The 22215-nt window shown below is 41.5% G+C and overlaps 1 protein-coding gene across 3 annotated transcripts; it reads right to left on the bottom strand.

Moving 5' to 3' along the window:
* Window positions 1-3225: 3225 nt before the first annotated feature.
* On the bottom strand, window positions 3226-13646 carry LOC119649828 (N-acetyltransferase eco). 3 transcript variants are annotated; one of them, XM_038052169.1, is made up of 6 exons: window positions 13398-13646; window positions 12992-13324; window positions 11517-12930; window positions 4017-5308; window positions 3828-3952; window positions 3226-3683 (listed from the first exon to the last, which is right to left on the bottom strand). In XM_038052169.1, exons 3-6 carry the CDS (start codon window positions 12928-12930, stop codon window positions 3476-3478), a joined length of 3039 nt encoding a protein of 1012 aa, XP_037908097.1. In that variant the 5' UTR covers window positions 12992-13324; window positions 13398-13646; the 3' UTR covers window positions 3226-3475. The 3 variants fall into 3 exon arrangements, with proteins under 3 accessions (XP_037908097.1, XP_037908096.1, XP_037908098.1); XM_038052168.1 differs by having other exon boundaries at window positions 12992-13646; XM_038052170.1 differs by lacking the exon at window positions 12992-13324 and having other exon boundaries at window positions 13398-13410.
* Between the last annotated feature and the right edge of the window lie 8569 nt (window positions 13647-22215).

The raw sequence follows: 22215 nt of genomic DNA, 5'->3' as shown, positions 1-22215 counted from the left end.
CACCTTCTGCATACTCTGTTGATAGCTAGCTTCTATTTGACTGTGTATTAGGCATTATCCCCCGTTTCGAGACTTGTTTTAGAAGACAATACAGCAATATGAATCATGCACTGTAATCCATCTAAGAAATCTAAACTGTCTGAAATCCCTGCTACCTATACCTTATTATTCTGTTAAGGGAAAGTCGTATCGGGTCCTTAAAAAACTATTGTGCCCCTTTCGCTGATTATAGCGTACGTATTAATCATAGTGTATCAAGTAAGCCTATAACCGTCGGGAACTTTAGTATATCCCCTACTTCCAGATCTTTTAACTTTGCATCTGGCATTAAGTGTTCTCCCAGATGCCTCGACCTTTTTTTGTGCAAGTGTCGAACACTGTCCCAGGACGGGTACACTCGGCAGAAAACCTGCAGGCAGTGTCCGTAGATATTCCTAGCTTCCCTAGGTGATAGTTTAGCCGACAGTGACCAGTGAGAATTCCCACTATGATTCGGAAGTTCTTTTTGGTGAGATTTAAGCAATCCTTTATGCGCATGGGCTCGCATCCCCCAATAAGCGCCCAGGACGCTCCATTCCTGGTAGGCACGCCCAGTATAGTTCCTTCAACCGTTCCTCTTCATTTTTTAATGTTATAGCCATGAACCCGTTTCCGATTCCACAGAAGGGTTCTAGTCTGTGTAAAGGCATCCCTGCGCCCTTGTTGGCTAGTTCCTCCGCTGCCTCATTGCACTACCAGCAGAGCAGTACAGGGTCTCTGCTGGTAGGCCTGCCCAGTATAGTTCCTTCAACCGTTCCTCTTCATTTTTTAATGTCATAGTCATGAACCCGTTTCCGATTCCACAGAAGGGTTCTAGTCTGTGTAAAGGCGTCCCCGCCCCCTTAGCCAGTTCGTTCGCTGCCTCCTTGCCTTCCAACCCAGCATGGTCTGGAACCCAAACCTTGTTGCACGAGCCGAGTGTATTCAGTCTCTCAAGGCATTCCCATACCAGTTTACCTGATTAGACCTAAGCGCCTTCATCGCTGCTTGGCTGTCGGTGAGAATAGCAATGTTCTGCCCCCTCTAGTTCCTTTCGAGATTAAAGGAGGCACATCTGTCTATGGCGTATATTTCCGCCTGGAATATGCTAGTGTACCTACCCATTGGCTCTAAGTACAGTTTCCTTGTACCGGACACCGGTATCCGCTCTCTCCAGCTTTCTAGCATTCGCCAGGGTGTTTCCCACTCCCTTATGGCTCAGGGCATCTTGTATCTCTGTGTGCGATGTATTGTTGAATACTCCTTCGATATCAAAAAACACACAATGCTATTTCTTTTGTTTCTATGGTATCCCGTAGTACCTCTGTCAGCTGATACAGAGCAGTTTCAGTTGACTGTCCTGCCCGGTAAGCGTGTTGACAGTGATGTAGGGGATTACGCTTTAGAGCGTTAGTTCTAATATAGTTGGCTATGAACTTCTCCACCGTTTTGAGTACGCATGATGTTAGGCAAATTGGTTTGAAAGATTTAGGGTGAAAAGGGTCCCATCTTTTAATTGAATTAATCCGAACAAAAAAACGCTCGCATTCGATGACGGCTAGTTTCCAAAGAGACAGACTCGTGGTCGGATCTGGCCAAGGGGTTTCAGCAAAAGTCCGATGCATAACTTCCTCAGTTCGGCAAGTTGAACCGGACGCGTCATTCGCGCCTTCCCCTGGCGGTGAGCTATCGAGACCTTGGGCGCGCTTCCGACGTCGGGGGTAAAGTGGTGTGGATATCGGTCGCTGCAACGATCTTCGGGAGGTGTCGGTCCTTACCAAGACGTGCGTGCACGACTCGAGATCCCTGGGCACGCTGGTGGTGTTTTTCGGATGAGGCGCAACAGGTCAGTCGGATTTATGCTTCCCAGCACGTCGAGAATCGGGCTGCTGGGTAGCTTCATGTTCTCTCCGTATACTAGCTTCGCGGGGCTTGCAGCAAACTGTTCGCAGCTGACTGTCCGGCTTAAAAACCATAAGTCGCCAGGAGCCGATGGAATTACCGCCAAATTGGTTAACTATGGAGGCGACCAGCTACACCAACTGGTTCATTAACTAATGTTCAAGATATGGGATACCGAAGCAATGCCTGACGACTGGCAGCGAGGCATTATCTGTCTCATACATTAAAAAGGGGGATATCACGCAGTGCAGCAATTATATATCTCCGCTATCTTGCTAGGCCGGATAGCCCCATACGCCCTGAACATCATTGACCCATATCAAAGAGACTTCACTCCAGGCAAATCGGCAACCGATCAGATTTTATCTCTGCGACAAGCGATGGAAAAACTGTTGGAGTATGGACATCACTTGCACCATCTTTTCATCGACTTTAAAGTCGCCTGTGACAGCATAGCTAGGGTAAAACTGTACACGGCCATGAGAGAATTCGGTATCCCGACGAAATTAATAAGATTGACTAGGCTGACCAATGTGCGAGGCTAGATAAAAGCAGCAGGATCACTCTCGAGACCGTTCGACATCAACAAAGGTCTAAGACAAGGGGATGCCTTATCATGCGTCCTCTTTAACCTGGCCTTCGAGAAAGTGATTCCCGAAACAGATGTCAATGCGAGAGGCACCTACCTTCATCCAGATCGAGCAGGCGGGCGAAATCTCGGGCTGCACATAAATGAAGATAAGACGAAGTACATGGTGGCAACGTCAGCGCCAAAAGGCAAAGAACGTATATTGAATCGCACTGGTCAAACGAAAACAATAAAGATAGGAGACTACAATTTTGAGATCGTTGAAAATTTCCCCTTGTGGTTGTGGATAAAATCCGGCTCAATAGGTTACGGTGGGCGGGTCACTTAATCCGTATGATTGAGGACGATCCAGCCCGGAAAGTCTATAAGGGCAATATCTATGGTAGAAAAAGAAGACGTGGCAGACTCTGCCTGAGATGGAGCGATGGCGTAGGTCAGAACGCCAGACAGCATTTAGGGACATCGAATTGGTGGACCTCGGCGCAAAACCGGGATGTCTGGAGTTCCTTATTAAGGCAGGCCTAGATCGGATACCGGTGGTTGCGTCGTTGATGATGATGAAGAGGCGATCATGTAGCAGCTAAACGTTGGGCCTACAATTGGCCTCAGCGTTATCCTTTTGTTAGTTAAGCACTTTGAATAGTTTCCCTTGCGGTGATACTTTCGCTTAAGTATTTGTTGTCTAAACAAGATGCATTTTTTAATAAAGAAAATTATTCCCGCAGAAACGGTTTTATATTTCAAGAAAAAAAAACATCTTATTTATAAATTTTACATAAACTTCTTACTATAATGGTAATAGGAAATTCAATTCTCTGTTCTTCATCACTAAAAACATTAAAAATATTGCTATAAGCTTTCTCTTTTGTATATATAAAAAATCTAACTTGTAATTGATGGAGGTTGGTTCTCCATCTACCATATATAAAGCTATAATAGCTACTAACATGATTTGCAAACTTATATTCAGAAACTTTGATACATTAGAAAATCCTTACGCTTTGTTATTTTCTGTGCAAACAATATTCCATCGTGGGTTGGCGAGCTGAATGCTATGTCGCTCATCGGCAATTCCACTCCAGGGAAGGTTGACGTGCGAATAACTTCAGTAAGTTTTGAGGCGATTCCTTGACAACGATTGAGCGGTGAGACCCAAATTCGCATAATACCACATCTGTTGGTGAAAAGGATTATTTATATCATTAAGGAGAGTTAGTATTTGAATCTAACAACAAAAGCTTGAAAGTTTAGTTGAAAAATTGCTAAGTAATGAGGAGTAGCCTCATGTATTGGGTTAAAATTTCATATGAATACTTACTTCGCTTCGAAAGACTCTTCCGTGCAGCAATCCACGCCGTTTAGGCAAACGTATCTGTTCGCTGATTTGATCGGCTGAACAAGACTAAACCCAACGATCTCGTTTCGTCGAACCGCCAAGAAAGCCTATGAGCAATCGAGTGATTTATAAATGCATTTAAGAATTGCTTTTTTTGCCAAGATTACTTACCACAAACGGTGTTGGAACCATGTCTGACACAATTCCCAACTCCTTATCTATTATATTCAAAATATCCACGATCCTTTCCATCCGTTTCGGATGAACATTGTGGGTAAGTCGAATTATTCGTCCTCCCGGGCCCCATTCCGGCAAATTCATCACAATATCCTCATCAATCCATCCTTTGAACTTGAGTATGTTCAGTGACCGATGGTATATAGCATGCAGTTTTTCCTCCTCTGGCTCATGAACTGTGTACACCAGACCACATTTCGTGCATTGCTTTGCCCCAAATTCCTTTTGTCCAGCATCGATTTGATATTGGTTCAATCCGAATCCGCCCAAAAATGATTTTGGAGACTTCTTCCGAGTTGATTGTGTGTTGATCGGCTTCACTTTCGCTGAATAGAAAATCGGGAAAAGTTTCGGGTCGTTTTGGTTATTGCTTCTGTTTTCAGTATCTTCCTCTTGGGGCTGTTGTAAAGGAATTGTTGGAGAGAGGGGACGCCACTGGCTGTCGTCATCGTCGGACATCATTGATTCAAGCGTGGTGTGTGAAGTCTCGAACGTAATATCAGCTACATTTGATGAAGGAAGTTCAGCTGCCACTGAAAAGGGATCAATACCCATGCAGTTGTTGACGTGATTCTGCAGAACAGTTCTGGGTTCATTCGGGATATCTATGTTACTAGGTACCATATAATTTTGCAGGATCTTTGACGCCTTGTCACGATGTTTCTCGGGTTCAGCGATAAAAATTCGGAAGTTTTCTTCGTTACAGATTTGATTTTTAATTAAAAATTCAAGCAGTGTTTTTTGTTGTTCTGCTACAACAGGATCATTTGTGTTGTATGGAAGTCGTTGTCGGAAAGTATTGGCTTCCTGTGAATCAGTCAAGTTTAATACGATCGATTCCGACATTTCTGACATCATATCTTCCTCGTCCTTTCCACTTTCCAGAGAAGAATCTTTTGTTGGTGCAACTGTTATCAAACTGTCTATAATTTTCGCAGCTTCTTCCTTATGGTTTTCTGGATCCATTATGAAAATTTCAAAATTACGTTCGTTGCATATATTGTACGAGATAAGAAAATCAAGGAGAAGCTCTTGCTGTTCTATGGCAATTGGGTCAGTTGCTTTGTACGGGATACGTTTCCGAAATTCTAGAAATTCATCTTCATGTAGAGTTGTAGGGATGTCGTTGGAAACAGTTGCGGGAGGAGTGTTCCCCAATGGCGAGTCATCGCCCAACCATTCAATGATATCATTGACGGCAGCTTGTTCATTGGTAAAATCGAGTTCTATGGAAAAATAAACGGTCAGTTAATCGCAGAGAAGTGAACATAGTAAATTTAAAGAAATAAAAAATAAAAGTTGAAGTTGATGAATTGGACTATATTAATTTGGAAAACTATTTGACTGAGTCTTAGACTTTTCATTGATTTTGAAAAAAACCATCAAATTCTGTCGGGCACGTAATTCACCAGAAGTTAGCACGTAGCAATCTCAAATAAGAATTTTGGTTTTAAGCCTAGTGCTTGATTTTCGTTCCAAAAAACACATTCAGTTGAATACTAAGTGGCTTGATCTATACACGAATGAGCTTGTATAATACGAGGCCAGAGAGATAGTGGCAAGAAAGAGGAGCTGGCGGCTCGAACTTTTGGAGTTCAATCAACAAAATCCCATGGAGACAATAAAGTGATAGCGGCCGAAAAGTTCAAGGACGAAAACAGACAAAACATCTCTACTTGGATTGAAGGTTTAGATTTTCGTAAGAGCGTCACTTGGACTGAGCTATAAAATCTTATATCCGAAAAACTAAATAATAGGAGTCGCACAGAAATTCATATTTGCTAAAACTGACGTGAGAAGTTGGGACATAGAACAGTAATAGTGCTAATGGATGGGCGGCCTTTAAATTACCGACCAAACAGTTGAAATAATTAAAGAAGGCCATAGTTGAGAAGTAAATGAGAGCAGAGGATCATCAGTAGATGACTTGATTTAAAAAAAATCGTCCTGTTAACAGATAGGGAGGTGAGCTTCTCCCTAAGTTCCGTAAATTCTCGGGATCTAATCAAGGGCGAAATGTTTGTAGATGATCGAAATATACCATCCGACACAAATACCCCGTTTTCCCCTCGGTCCCAATGAAATGCCAACGATCATCTGAAAAACGTCGGAACAGATGCAAGACAAGACAAATGCTGATTGACTCCATCTATTGGAGGACGTGATTGCTTGACCAGTATGAATGGAAGCGGAGTCTTCACCAGACCCAGGATGAACTGTTGGATCATAGACAGTGAAGATATTCTTGATTGCTGCCATAGAAATCCTTTTTAACCTGTCTGAGATACTTTCAAGTACAGTCAACGGCAGTAAGAGCGCAATTTGGATACAGCAAAAAGTTGGTGCCGGCGAACATATGAGATTTCCGAATATCTTCTTGGATTATGAAAAGGTAGAATTCAGTTTTTCTGTTGTGAGGTATTATAAGAAAACAAAACGACGGGCAACACCGAGCGGAGACACGATGCAAGTTGTAAATATTTTTCAATTTGTGTTAGTAGAGTTCTATACCCTTTTCCAAAGAGAGTCCAACTTGGCCGGCTCATCCCTTTCAGGAGTCTGTGTAGCCTTGAAGTCATCCTTTCGCTTTCCAGTTTATCACAGCATACTCTGAAGGAGAATACGCTGTGGGTTCGCATCACCACCTATTAAGACTTCAAGGCTACTTGATTCTCTGTACACTACCAGATCCCTTAGTTGTTGCGTCGACGGAGGACTACTATCATATAACGTTTCTCTCTCCAGTACTTTCCGGTATACCGGTATTAGACCAGTAATGTTCACATCACCCGCTTTTCCTGATAGAGAAGGAAGAGATTTTGGCCGGCAACATTCAGCCTGTAGTACACTCTTTCTACCGAGCCTTCCTCTCCCGTTTTTTAGGAGAATTAATCAGTGTCATCGACAGACCGGTCGTAGTCTGGTTGCCAGTTCCTCTCATTATGGAAGCTGTTGTACTATCCTTTCCCGCTGACCGCGCCGTAAACATTGAATGCAGACTTTTCGCTGAAGAGGCGAGCATATTTTCCGAGCGGGAACATCAATCTGGTGAAGTATTTAAATACCGTGCCTGGGTTTCGACTTGATTGTCCAAAGTCGCGAGTGAATCCGAATTCTTTGACTCTTTGAGTTAAAATTTGTTGCCTACATTTTCATGTTTTGGGCACCCTTAACGTAGTTCTAAAGGTTTACTGGTAATAATAATAATTTTTGGCGCGACAATCCAATTACGTCTGGGCCTTTGAGAGCGTGGGAAGTGCTCATTCAAGATCGTAACGTACACTGTAGGAGGCAATGTGGTCCGCATTTCTTTTGCCCATGATGATTGCCTTGATTTGACTCATGTACTCCTTCACAGCTGAGTCGGCATATAACCTCTCGCTATTAAGGGTATGTCTCAGAAGAACAGGATAGTTGAAGAAATTTTGACACCAAATTGCTTACGCGACAATATAACGCTAAACAGAAGCAGTTTTTATCATATTTGGTGATAAAAAACGATGCTCGGTGAATCTATATAGGAGGGGAAGATCACTCACATACGATAAGAGATATCACGCTAGCGGCATTGAGTAGGAAGATAAGCTACGTGACACAGATGACAAGCCACAAAACACAAGCAGGATAAACTTGGACAACTCCCAAAAGGACTCTGAAGAAAACAGAAAAACCGAAAATAGCGTTTTTTGGAAAAAGTAAATGGCGCCTGTCAAAGGAAGAACATGGAGGACTAGAAGGAGTGATCATCATCTTCAAACGTGTGAACAGGACATGCTGTCATTTTTTGAAAGGTTAAGGCAGATCCGGAGCTCATCAATATCATGAACAATTTCCTAGGCCAAATAGAAAAGCTTTTAGCGGAGCGAGATTCGATTCTAAGAAAGCGCCAACCGTGCAGCAAGTTCAATTCTTTATTTTTGATTTGAGTTGGCTTGGGATAGGAGGCAGATATAAATGCCAGCATATAGGAAATTACCATTGAAGTGTCGAAACATATATATATAAGTGCAAAAGAAGCAAGACAATGAACGCGGAGAGTGTATACAATCGGCATACTATGGACGGTGGTAGATGACCGGTGTGGTGGTTGAGGGGGAGCAAGCCTCTCAATCTCGTGGCGCTGGGCTCGAATCCCAGTAGTCATAGATGTTTGTGTTCGTCTTGTTTCGTTCGCTGCTGTGAGCTTGTCATTTATGTAGCAATAAGTGTGATAGTAACGCAACTGACGCTTGTGACAAATAGAGGGAGTATAGGAGACCTCAATCATATGTCTGGTGTCGTAGCCACGTCACTACCAGACAAAACCTGTAATGTCTGCTTTTCCTACCATACATAGATATTGCCTGTGACTTTGTTGCCTGATTGCGGTAAAATTTAGATTTGAGACGCTCGTTTATACGTCGATCGCAAAAAACACTTGTTGTGGAACGCCACTTTATCCAGGTTGCGTTGATGCGTAAAGCAATTTCCTAACGCAGTTCATCTTTGACTGATAGCACTGACCCGAGATATTTAAATCGCTCAGTTCTGGGCAGGTCACTGCCTGTTTCAAGGGGATAGGTCGTCCAAAATCCAGTTTTATTCAGATTCAATCTGGGACTATGTTGCATGAGACTTTATTTATATTATTCGAACACAATTATTGAAAAACAAGAATTGTAGTACGTGAAAATATCCGCATGGACGTAATAAGTTACTTTCATGAACGCGGGTACTTTGGCATTAAGAAGTAGGAAATCAGGGAGGAAGGAAGGCGTTCTTTCTCCAAATCCCAAAGAGGAACTACGTATTGATACATTTCATTTGGATCGCCTTGGAGCAATGCCATCGAAGCAGAGTCCTATAATTAGATCCTAACAGTTGTCTATGCGTTTAAAAAGTTCTCTATGTTGTCCCAGTATTTTAGTTTGGAAGGACCAGTAGTAGAACAAAAGGTGAAGCCAAAGATCGGATCGAGAGGGTTTTAGCACAATATCGATTCCGCAAGGAAGGTTATTGTAAAGAAACTGTGCAAATAGTCCTTAGTGAAATCCGCTACAGAATAAAACCCGAAGACAACGGAGCAGAGGTGTCTTCTATGCTCTCTAGAAATCCGGGATTTTGACTGCCTCAGAGAAAAGGTCGAAGTAGAGGAGGCGATAAAGCGTGAATGTCCAGAGGTAACTAATGACCGGGTAGGTATCACCTCTGCATATGCTCGAGGCCAAAAGCTTGCCGTGGTGTCTGGACCATGAACGCACGTCAACAGTTTGCAAGGGGCCGGACAGGAGGATAGCATGCCGGAGATGCGGCCAAGTGGGTCATCAAGGGAAGTTCTGCAATGGAAGCGAGAGTTGCGTTCTCTGCAGAGTCGTGGCGCGGCTGGTGAGAGCGTCGCACGCACTGCGGGCTCGGAACCGAATTGGAAAGGGCTAGGGTGCGAACGGCATGATCCGCATTTTACAAATTAACATGCACCGGAGTGTAACCGTTCACCAGTTGCTACCACAGTTCGCTGCGAAAGTAAATGCTGATCTAGTGCTGCGCGGCTCATCAACAATTTAGACCCGTGGTTGAACCGAACGCACGGTGAGATTGATTACTTCCTTACCCAACTTCTAAGCGGGTGTGGAGGTGCCACCTGCCCAGGATTGGGAACGCACGATCTCCTGATTGTGTGTTCTGCAATGGAGTGACGGACGACGCTGAACACACCTTTTTCTCCGAGCCAACTGCTGCGTGAGATGAAGTAGTTAGGCGGGAATAAGGTTGGGGTTGAGCTGCTGAAGCCGTTGTGATTGCAGCGACTTCCGGAAAGCACTCAGACCACCTTGGCCTCTGCTGACTCCAAATCGTTGGAGGTGTTAGCAAACACTGCTGACAAAATCCACGTCAACCATAACGGACAATCGGATTGTCGTGCTTCGGGGTCCTCAAGGAGTCCTGTAATTTGCTAGTAACACCGTATCTTTGCCGACAAAGCAAAGAAATGTGGCAGCCCGTGCTCGTTCACGGCTTGAAAAAAACTAAACTCGTTGGGAGCTCCGGCGGCGGCTACTCAGACCGCGGTTCCAAGCCGCTTAACAATATTCGATTCTTTTCATGAGCGCTATTGCCTGATCGACACAAGCACAGACGTCTCAGTTCTTCTGGTATCGCGGAATCGCAAACTGATTCCGCATCAACTCAAAGTAGCAGCGGCAAATTCCTCAAAAATATATACTTACGGCTACAGGCATGTGGACGTAAGTCTGGGACTTCGGCGAGCGTACTCACGGCGTTTTGTAGTAACGGACATCAGTAATCCCACATTCCCACATTAGGCGCAGACTTTCTAAGTCACTATGGGTTGCCAGTGCATCTGCAGAATAGATCTCTTATAGATCCCGTAACTCGCTCAGGTTTTCAGGAAAACTTCCCGCCTGCTCTACTGTCAATCTTTCGATTATTTTTGAAGAGGTAGCCGACCTTCGCATTCGTGCGCTTCTTCAAAAATACAACTACCGAAATTAGTCTCTCGCAACCAGATAAGTATGATTTACAGCACCACATCCGCACTATTGGCTATCATATCTTCTCGAAAGTGCGTCCATTGCCACCACAGAAACTTGCTGTTGCTAAGTAAGAATTTGGCATACTTTTAGAGCAGGGTATTTGCAGACAATCAAATAGCTGTTGGTCTTTTCCACTACAAAAGGTCCCAAAGTCCAACGGCGATTGGAGACCATGTGGTGATTACGGATGTCTGCTGATACAATTCCAAACTGCTATCCTATTCCACTCATCCACGACTTTGCGCACAATCTCGCTAACTACCGTATTTTCACGACCTTGGACTTAGCTAAGGCGAGAGGTGGGGAGGGAAGCCCTCTCCAGGCAACATTGTCAGAGAAATGCTTCTTATTGCAAATATTGAACTCGACCGGCGGTGAAAGGAATTCCCTGACTTGAATGTTCCCAAAGCCAGGAGAGCGGGAGGGCTAGTCCGAGGGAAGCTGAAAATCCTCGACGAACTCTGGCCACATCCGCATTCCATCCAAGTGGATGGGAAACTACCACAAAGGCCGATCGAAATAAAGAAGATTCCATACACTGGGGGATCATTTGAGAGCCTCTCCACTTTACTTCCACCAAGACTATGGACGAGAAAAGTGGCGAATCCGATATAAACGAGCCGATCCCACTATCGAATGGGGCAAAGGCTAAAGAAGAAGATTCTAATCAAAAGTATTCCGTAAAATAGTAAATAGTCCGTGGTACGTGAGAAATACTATGATAAAAACTGATAAGCAAAAAATGCTATGGAAGATAAGAGAAACCGATTGCGTTTTGTATGTCAACAGTTCGTTGATATGCAACTTAAATGCTGTAGTTTAGAGCTTGAAATTAATAGACCAAATTTTCGAATTAATCCTAAACAAACAATAATGAACTAAATGCAATATATTCACTTACTCGTTTTCGTTAATCCCGTTGACCTTTTTCTTCCACGAACATCAGGCATAGGAAGCAAAGAAACGCGTCCCTTGGTAACAGTTCCTCTCACATTATTTATCGTGAATGCATTGCGGCTAGTTTTGTTTCTGCTCTTAAAGAATTTCCTTCGTATCGGCGCATTCTCCTCCTCTTCCTCGAGTTCGTCATCATCGCAAACGGTGCTGGTTCTAGATTCGCACCTTTCTACTTGCGGTTCAACCACGTCCATTTGGTCGTCTTCTTCACAATCTGAAAACAGATCGTCGTCAGCATTCGCATCCCCATTAGTATTTAATGGACGCGATTTCTCGATTGGATTTGCATTCGATTTCATGATTTTGTGCACTTCTTCGGCTTTCTTTTTGTACATGCGATTTTCGAGGAGTTTTTTGAATTTTTCGCCGTTTAGTGACTGAAGAATTGTGTCTACGGTTTGTGGGGTCGGCTTGAATTTAGGCCGAGGTACTTTGTGGGAGACATGCTTTGCCAGGCGTACATCGTTGCGAGGTTTATATTTGGATTTCTTTCCAGATGATTGGAGGGAGGATTTGGCTTGATTGAGGAGTGGTAATGAAAATCGGGCTTTCGTTGACTTTGGAGAAGTATTTGGCGATTTGTTGTGTGATGAATAGAACGTCTTGGCAGGAATTGAAAACTGTTCAATGGACGTAATATAATTTTTATTTGTACTTGGGCTGTCTGTGTTCGAGTTAGGGTCTCCTGATTTTCTGCTGCTTGTTGGTGTCGTAGTGGATGATGGGGGGTCGATTTTCGGTTGTTTTGCTTTCGGGCTATTGTTAGGTGATTGGCTTGATTTTTGCTGGTGGCGTTTATGAGACAATGGGGACATCATTTCAGAAATTTCTTCATCCGTAACGTTATCATCGCTGTCGCGTCTTACTTTTGGTCCTCTTCGTGATCTCAAGTGAAGCGTGTCTTTGAGTAAATCCCCTAAATCTTCGTCTAAACAGTTCTGCTTCCCTGAACTAGGACTAGGCGTTTTTAATACTACCGGACTCCTAGTCGGGCTATACCTTTTTGGGGATTTTTTTACTCGTGGTGAATGACGTATTTCTGTAGCCGTATTTGAATTGCATAAAACACTGAGTGGAATACGATCGTTTGATTTGAGGATGTCGGTGACGCTGCCGGACAACTTTTTTACTTTGGGCCGAAGACATGATTTCAAGCTGGTTTGGACGTGGATCGCAGACTCGAAATCTAATGGCATCATTCCATCCAAAATGTGCATTTCGGGTTTCATTCGATTATTTGAATGAATGTCATTCGGCTGCTTCGAAGTCGAGGAGAACAGGCTCTTTTTACGTTCCGACATTTTCGGTGTAGGAACGTGAGAAGGCCGTAACCTGTTTCTGGTCGTTGGTGTCTCCATCTGAAAGTTGAGTTTAATTTGGATTAAACAATGAAGTGCACACGTGGATGTCAGTAATTACTTTCTAAATTGAGCCCCCAAAAACTACCAAAAACTTTGTTAACCACTTGCACATAAAACCTTCATGAAAAGTATTTACTTTGCTGCCGTATTTAAAGAAGACTTTTGACTCGGCTTGTAGTGAATTTATCGCGTTTATCTGTTTAAAAAGACCTTTCAAATGCAGGTGCTTTTAAGATGGCATCAATGTGGTTTCTCTCGTTTGGAAACATTGCGTCACCAGATCCACAAATTCGTAATTCCACCCAACTTTCTTGCACTAATTGATGTCCATTTTGATGCGCAATTTTTGGGAAGAAAACGGCAGAAAATGTCCATATAATAGCCACGGAATCTAAAACATATTCAGAGCAAATTCGCCACCCTGTATAACTTGATTTCACGGTCACTCAAAATTAAAATATTACTTCTATTTACGAGCAAGCACTTTGCACCAATATTTCCATGCGCTAATGAATACACGTCGTCAACAAGAATTGTTTACATTTTTCTCGCTAAATAATTGATCAAACTTGAACAATAGCGTCTGTTCTATATAACTTAATTGATATACAAATATTTCACTTCATTTACAACAATTTTTAGTTGATTATTAGAGTAAAATTTGCTATTTTGATTATAAAAGAAAATTAATACAAGTTCTCTCGCTTTACCGATTTTGAAACTTTGACGTAATGACGTAGGAAAAGGCGCGAAAGAGGTAAACAAAATCCATACAGTTTTAAATTCAATAGTTTTCGGACAGTAATAGTTTGGAGAATGGTGGGATCGGTTTCAATATGTTATAAGAAAATATTTTTTGGTTTTGGACTTTGATGTATGTCGATAAGGCAGTTTAGTTGAGAGACAAATATTATTTGTTTAATTTTTATTTTATGTAATCGATTTTCGTTGTATTTCGATACATCAATTCTAGTAAGGTCACTTTGATTGCTTGCTTGTGTATTACAATTTTATGTCGAATAAGTGATTCGTATCTGCTTCCGAATACCGAATAGGATTTTTTTTAGTATTTTATACTAAGGGTGTCCAAAAACACATGAAGATGGAAAAAAAGGATTGTAACTCTCTAAGTGGTAAGAAGTCACAAAATTCATATCCACTCTCGATTTCGAGAAATCGGACCAGATTCATGTTCCCCTAAGGATAAATCTGTACAAGACAGGCTTTCCGCTTCGGTGGAAAACCTACACCCAGTGTCTACGGCATGGTCAGCCAGAAAGGACAGTACAGCAATTCCCTTAATGGGAGGAACTGCAGAGCTGACTACAGCCGGCCTGTCGGTGACACTGTTGTCTAACTTTTCGAAAAAACGGGAGAGGACGGCTCGGCAGAAGAAAACTTCAGCCTCAAAGGAGAAGGGACTACAGGCTTGCCTGTCAGAATTTTATCCTCCGCCTCTACTAGGAAAAATGGAAGAAAGGAAAGCTGGTGATGTGGACGCAACTGGTTTAATTGCGGTATATGGAAACAAATCCGGGCGCCGTGAACCTGGGAGGGCTCCCAGCCGACGATAACGGAAGGTACTGCAAGAGGGGGCGAAGTTTCTTGGGAATGGGGGCATGGGCGTTGATACGATATCCAGAGAAATCGGAAGCGAGAAAGCGGAACTTTCAGCGGAAGGTGCGGACAAGCTGGAAACCTCGGTGGGATCCGCATCGAACGTAGCAGACTTTTCAGTTAACGGCGGGGGCGGATTTGCATATAATACTGCACTTATGTCTACAAACATAAGAGTTAGTCAAATTAACCTGCAGCATGCTAAAGCCTTTTCCTATCTACTGGCGGGAAGGCTGGCAAAGTTGCAGGACTCTTCTTAAATATTTCTGGCTCAAAAGCCATGGGTTCGTTTTAACAAAGTCTGTGGTATTGAATCAGTCAAGGGGATTAGAATCTTCTTCAATGAAAGATCCTCGAGGCCCGCGTTCTGATGTCAAAATTGTTAGAGGCAACCATCCTGAGACAATTCGGTTCACAGAACCTGGTTGCGGTCAACTTACAATACCAGGTTAATGGTAAGAGGAGAAACGTCATAGTTGCCTCTGCTTATTAACCCTATGATTCTTTGTGCTCTCCGCCGACGCAAGAACTAAGGGATCTGGCAGTGTATGCAGAATCAAGTGGTCTTGAACTCTTAATAGGTAGTGATCCGAACGCACAGCCTATTTGAAAAAGAAGTGAAGTAATTGACCTAACAATTTGCACTTCAAAGTTGTTAGAGTTGATTAGAAACTGACGAGTGCCAGATGAAGTCTCACTCTCAGATCACCGTTACTTACAATTTAGTCTATTGCAGGTGAATAGTCTAAAATATGAAAACGGAACTCTATGAAAACAAAGTGGATATCCCTAGGCGACTAAGCAATCCTTTGGCGATAGAAGATCAATTGGAAACTCTGAATCGCACATTTTTAGAGTGCTTTCTAGAGACTTGCCCTACTTCCCGAGGCCAGCGCAATAAAACGGTTCCATGGTGAAACCCAGAACTGCAAAGACCCAGGAAATCAACCAGACGACTTCTAAATCGCAATAAGTAAGAAGATTGGTTAAACTTCTGGAACTCATAGTGTGAATATAAGAGACTCGTAAAACGTTTAAAAGGAGACTATTTTAAAGCATATTGTGAGGAACAGGAAGGTGAAAGGGAGACTTCCAGACTGTGCAGAGTGCTTAATAAGGATGAGTTGGCCAGGTTGGACTCTCTTAGAAAACCAGATGGTATTTTCACGACTCTCTAGAAAGTACTCCACCCGGGATAACAGGTCTCAGAAATGGGAGGTAGAGAACTGGGGGTTTCTGCAAACCTTTCAACACGAAGGTGTTGCAAGGGGAATTGGGACAATGAAAAGGCGGGAGCTGCTGTACTATCGTTTGAACACTTCAACATCCTTCACGTGGCATAGATGGCATCTACTTAGCGATACTAAAGGAGGGTATAGAGCACTTAGAGCAACTTCTAAGAAATATTTTTTCGAGGATGTCTTGCTCTGGGCTACTTGTCTTCCTCTTGGCAGAAGGTTAAGGTGGTCTTCATACCTAAGCCTGGGAAAGATGACTATTCAAATCCAAAGAACTTCAGGCAAATCAGCTTAACATCATTTTCGTTAAAATGCCTGGTGAGACTGGTTGAGCGTCACATTCGTGAGAAGGCGCTAAGGTCGTACCCACTAAATGAAAACTCACATGCTTAGTAACGTGGAAAGTTCTGTGAGTCTGTTTTTCATTCTTTGATTTCAAAGATAGAGGAAGCAACTCTGAAGGGCGAGTACGCGCTGGCGGTGTTCGTAGACAATGAAGCCCTTCCAAAAGCTCTGTGATCCCGCTAGAGAGCACGTTCTTGATGAAACTTTAATTAAGTGGATCTACATTATGCAATTAAGTGGATATGCATTATGCAAGCTTATGCAGATGACGTGGCTGTGTTAGCTGTTGGTTGCGATCTCGGAACGGTGTGAAGAAATACACAAGGCGCCGTTGAATTGGTTAACAGTTGGTGCTTCAGTCATGGACCTTCAGTAAATGCAAATAAAACCACAATGTTATTATTTACAATAAGGAGGAAACTGAATGGACTTTGCCTTCCAGAGATGAGGGGTATAACCCGTCAACTCTTCGAAGAAGTGAAATATCTGGGACAATATACTTCGTTGGAACAAATATATAGAGATAAAAATGATAAAAGCTCTCATAGATTGTGGGCTGTGTAAGGGGACCTTGGCCTTGACATTGGGAGTTAGCCCTCAGGTAAAAATGTGGATATATTTTGCTATCATTAGGCCGATGTTCGCTTATACATCCGAAGTGTGGTGGGTTAAGGGGAAAGAAAAGAGTTTTCGCTGTAGACTAGCCACACTGCAAAGGAGTGTGTATCTGGGTATTACCGGGGCCATGAGCACAACATCCGGTGCAGCTCTGAATGCATTACTCATTATCCAGAGTATTGCAATGAGAGGAGCTCATAGACTAATTCGATTAGATCTGTAGGGAAAAATAGACACGGAGACATAGAGCATTGGAAGGGCTATTGGGCGAACTGAATTCAGTTTTCGAAATGCCTTCTCACTCTCAGATCCCCATACATCTGTTTGATAGAAGATATGAAGTTATCTTCAAACGAAGAGAAAACTGGGACGAACCAGAAGAATGCGTGTCAGGATATACTAACATCTTCTACACTGGTAGCTCAAAAACAGAACAGGGTTCTGGAGCACGAGTCTTCCTATCGAATAAAAATGAGATGTGGGCTTTTCCTTTGGGACAATACACAACGGTCTTTCAGGCTGAAGTGTATGCGATCCTATAGGCGGCAAACTGGATAATTGACGAGCGGTTGAAGGGCAAGCGCATCGCAATCTATAATGATAGTCAAGCTGCATTGAGGGAGTTGACCAGTCGTTTGATCATTTCAAAAATCGTTCAGGAATTTAGAAATCGATTAAACGCCGTTTCTAGATTCAATACGGTGAAACTACTTTGGGTACTTGGTCATTGTGGTGTAGAGCGAAATGAAATCTCGGATGCTTTAGCAAAAGAGCGTTCAATTTCCCCTATACCCGGACCGGAACCAGCATTTGGGGTGTCAGTAGCATTGGCTAATGCTGGTATCAAAAACTGGGAACAAGCTTCTCATAATGGCAGGTGGCTGAGCCTTAATGCTGCTAAATACATCAAACTTTCCTGTCAGAACCAAACAAACATACTGCAAAAGCTTATCCTGTTGAAAAGTAGGAAGGCTTGCAGAGTTATTATAGGCATTCTGACATAATTTACTAGCTGGGCACATATTCAGAATACGAATTCTCCAAGACGATACGTGTCCATCCTGTAATGAGGAAGCGGAGTCCGCGAAACATATTCTCATTGTAATGGCTTGCCTATGGACACATCAGACATCAGATTTTTGGTGCTGATGTATTACAACTGCAGGGGGTAGCTTCACATCTACTAACGGAAATTCTGCGATACATAAACGAATCCGGGGATATTCCGTCAGATGGGGGAATCGAGTACAATGGACCACTAAGGTCTGAGAGCTCAAAAGCTCCCCCCAAACACATACACTAGACTAACTTGGTTATTCCTGACCAATGTGCGAAGCCATATAAAAACAGCAGGATCACTCTCGCGGCCATTCAACATCAACATCGGCCGTGGAAAAGTGATCCGTAATCCTGGGGTAAATGGCACCATTCTCTTTAAGTCCACCCAACTACTGGCTTATGTAACGATATTGACATTATGGGAAGAACAACCAGAGATTTACAAACTGCGTTCATCCAGAGCCAGCAAACGGCGCGGAATCTTGGGCTGCTCATTAATGAAGGCAATACGAAATATATGGTTGCAACGTCAGTATCAAAACGAGAGAAACAGCATCAAATAGCATTACTCAACTGAGAAAAATGAAGATTGGAGCATACAACTTGGTAACTGTGAACCCCAGAGACTCGGGTTTTTAGCAAGAAAAATTGCGTTGCGTTAGTTGGAGAAGAATCCTCCGACGAATATTTGGCTCCCCACATGAGGATGTTGGGAAAATTGGGGAAAATCGGAGAGAACCATATCCATTTGAACCAGTTGTGTTAACTTCTTTGTTCAAATATTTTTAGTTTTGAGTGATCATAGCAGGTCGTTATGAAATTTGTGTGAACATGAAACCACTCTAGAAATTAGAATTTGCGCTCTCATTAACAAGGCTTAAGCCGCAGCTTCTAATTGCATTCATTTATTCATTCATTCGTTTGGTTTCGAATTATAAATTCTCAGAGAATGAACGAATGTGTGAGTGATATTGCATAAAATCTGCACAAATTGGTGTTGGACCTTTGAAAAGGGAAACAAACATTGGAAATTCAGCTTTCATTTTATAATTTCCTCATAAGCACCAGTATCTTCACCTGTGCCGTGATCACTGACCGTAGACACCAACATTAGACAACTATAACGCAAACTAGATAAATACATCCAGCTTAAGAAAATTACGATACCAAGATATAGTGTTAAGCAAAGTACAATACTCACCTATATAAATTTATTGAAGAAGCTTCACTTAACGCATGTCATCATCACTACAAAGACGCCATTGGTGCGTCGCACTTAAGTGTTTTATATAATTTTAAACTGCAGGAAATATGTAAAAATCTTATTTCAGCCGTTTAGTTTGTTATGTTGCCGGAAAATGAAATTACGAGCAGATTAAATCTGAATGAAAAGTTTTTTTTTGCTCTGTGAAATTTTCCAGGAAAGCTGCCATGCAAGTGATTTAAATTGCGTGAGAAGGGTAATTCTATTTTAAGACAATTTGTCACGCGTGTGTGGTGAAAAGAAAGTTTCCGAATATTAAGAAAATGAATTATGTTTCCTTATGATTACAGATATTTGTCACTATGATTGCTTCGAATTTATTAAGTAATATATATTTCCGAATTTACGTTACATGAATTATCATAGAAGAATTAAAACATTATAAGAACATATTTAGGTTGCTCATATCTTTATTTATATAATATACTAAAAACTATATTCAAATGTTTCAATTGCAAAATTATCCAGGTTCAAGGTTTTTACTTTTCTTTTAAAATAAAATTATGTTTTAGTGTGCCGCATTTTAACCTTTGAAAAAAAAAATATCTAGAATTCTCATTGCCAAAATGTCAATCAAAAATATTTTCAAATGCTGTGAAATTGAAAATTTTCAAATCTGAAAACGTTCAATAATTTCACTTGTTTTACTACTTGTTTTACTTGCTAAAAATATTCCTCGCCCGATATAATAAGGAGCAAATTCAAAGTAGACATCCATGGATGACGGTGTTTGGGAGCAATGTTTTCCTCTCATAATTTTAATTTAGAAGTTTATTTGAAAATAAGATAAGAAACTAACCTCTTCAATTAAAAATAACGAACACTTCGGCCCTTTGGAGATGATCTTTAGAGTATAATAGTTGTTATTTAACAAAAAAATCATAATGAAGCCAGTCTATTGATATACATTGAGTTTTGCTGAGAAAGTTGCTGGGATAGATTCAGATGTTCGATTGTCTAACTATTACTGGAACGATTTCAACTAACTTGTATGAAGCATTCGAAGGTATCCTAAACTTGCGATTGCGTGTGATAGACAGCCAGGCAGGATGGCAGATAGACTGTAAAACAATTTTAAGTTTTTTTTATTAATCCTGTGATGTTCCTGACAAACCTGATTATGGAACTGGCTTGATCTCTCAGAAAACCGTTTTGTGTTTACACAAAACTTTTTAAGGTTGGACTGGGGAGAAGTAGATTCTTTTTGAATGGAATTTTAACATTTCACTCGAATGTCAATTATTCTTGTTAATTATGACTTCAGAATTTTATTTGTATGGCTTAGGATGCTGTTAATTGAAATTGATAAGTTTGAACTCCTATAACTTTGACACTACTAGTTGGATTTTCATGAAACTTGGCATGTGTATGCACGAGGCTGCCCTCTATGTCGGTTGCAAAATTAAGTACACCTAGGATGAACCTAAGCGGAATTTTCCAGTCAATTTCTAAAAGTTGGTAAAATACTATTAGTAAATTTATTTGAGCAGATACCAGAATGGGACATCTCTCAAAGATTAGATTTCACATAAGTGTTTTACACAAAACCTTAAAAAGGGCTGCAGATAAGTAGATTCTTCATAAATGCGACTTTAATATTTCACGCGAATGTCAATTATTCCCGTTAATTATGATTCTTATTTATCTTATTTGCATGGCTTTGGAAGCAGTTAATTCGAGTGAAATTGAAAGTTTGAAGTGCTATAACTTTGGCGTTAAAAGCCAGATTTCAATAGCACGTATATACGAAATATATAAATAATAAATATATGCTGATGCATGAATTCAAGGGGGGTTTTTCAGTAAATTTCTAAAAGTTGGTAATATGCTGTTAGTATAGTTTATTTTAGCAGATATCGGAATGGGTCATATTTTGAGGCCTAGATTTCATATAAGCGCAAAACCCTGATTTGTTTTCGGATTTTTAGGTTGGGTAGTTTCCGAAAATGAGTCCTGTCTCACTTTAAGTGCGTACATTTTGACTCCTCACTCGCATACTTTGCAATTCACGACTAAACTAATATCAGTTGCGGAAAATACTAATCGAATCCTTTCATTTGATATCCTACACGACTATAGTCGGTGGAAAAAAATTTTAAATCCAACCTTTGCATGTATGGGGAGCCCCTCTTTAAACTCCACCTAAATTTATGCCACTCACTGTAAGCGTGGGATTTCATATTTCCCATTTTTCCACCAAATTTCGTTCGGATCGGTTTAGACTGAACAACCCAGAAAACGCATTGAATGTCATTAAAATAAAAGAATAGATTATTTAGCAAGCTTCGAAAAAATACTAGGGCTTCAGTTGACGCAGCAAGGCAGACTCCGGCCGTGTTGAGGAATGAGCAAAGGCTGTTGATGCATGCACGGCGCCAGGACGTAAATAAATTATTCGGAGTCACAGAAATCCGTGTCTGTGCGCTAAATATTGGTAACCTCACTTGTAGGAGGGAGAAACTTCGATCAGCCCGTTGGGAAAGACGCATCGACATCTCGAACATGGTAAAATTCGCTATAATTCTCTCTATTTTGGCGCACGTGTCGCATGCACTCGAGTGTGAATCGCGTTAGATATGACATCGAAAAACAATTTTTGACAGCGAAAGTTGTTCTTCGATGTCAGTTGGAGTTCAAGCGAAGACAAATCAAATTGTAATTAATTGCTTTATTTTATTACTTTTAAATATTAATTATTTTTATTTTGATTTCTTTAATTTAATTTAAATTATTTCATTGAATTGAGAGGAGTAACCTCTCTCTTCCTGCTTGACTTCAACTCCAACAGACATCGGAAAACAATTTCTGCTGTTAAAAATCGTTTTTTCATGTCATGGCTAACGCGATTTGCACTTGCCTGTATGCGACACGCAAATTGTTCGTTCCGCCAACCCAACGCCATTTGAATCATTCCTGTCAGCACTAAATAATATACTAATATTAACTTTATATGTGGAGATATCAGAATGGGATGTATTTTGAAGCTGAGATTTTGCATAGCTGCACCATTGTGATTTTTTTTAGATTTTTCGGTTGGATAGGTTCTGAGAACGAAATCTGTTTTATTCTTCCAGGCACACCTTTTGAGTCTTCAATCCCCAATATCAAAAATAAAATCAATTCCGAAAAGTATTGTAGAAA

This window comes from Hermetia illucens, chromosome 2 (assembly GCF_905115235.1).
Source record: "Hermetia illucens chromosome 2, iHerIll2.2.curated.20191125, whole genome shotgun sequence".
Lineage (NCBI taxonomy): Eukaryota > Metazoa > Arthropoda > Insecta > Diptera > Stratiomyidae > Hermetia > Hermetia illucens.
Note: the sequence above shows the minus strand (reverse complement) of the source record. Positions and strands in the feature narration are given on the sequence as shown.

Bases quoted from the DNA above. Each gene is read 5' to 3' on its own strand.
- LOC119649828 (XM_038052168.1), bottom strand. From the start codon at position 12,930: ATGGAGACACCAACGACCAGAAACAGGTTACGGCCTTCTCACGTTCCT. The intron at 5,309-11,516 runs GTAAGTGAATAT...ATTTTTCCATAG, and splicing joins AACGGGATTAACGAAAACGA to AACTCGATTTTACCAATGAA. The intron at 3,953-4,016 runs GTAAGTAATCTT...GATTGCTCATAG, and splicing joins TGGTTCCAACACCGTTTGTG to GCTTTCTTGGCGGTTCGACG.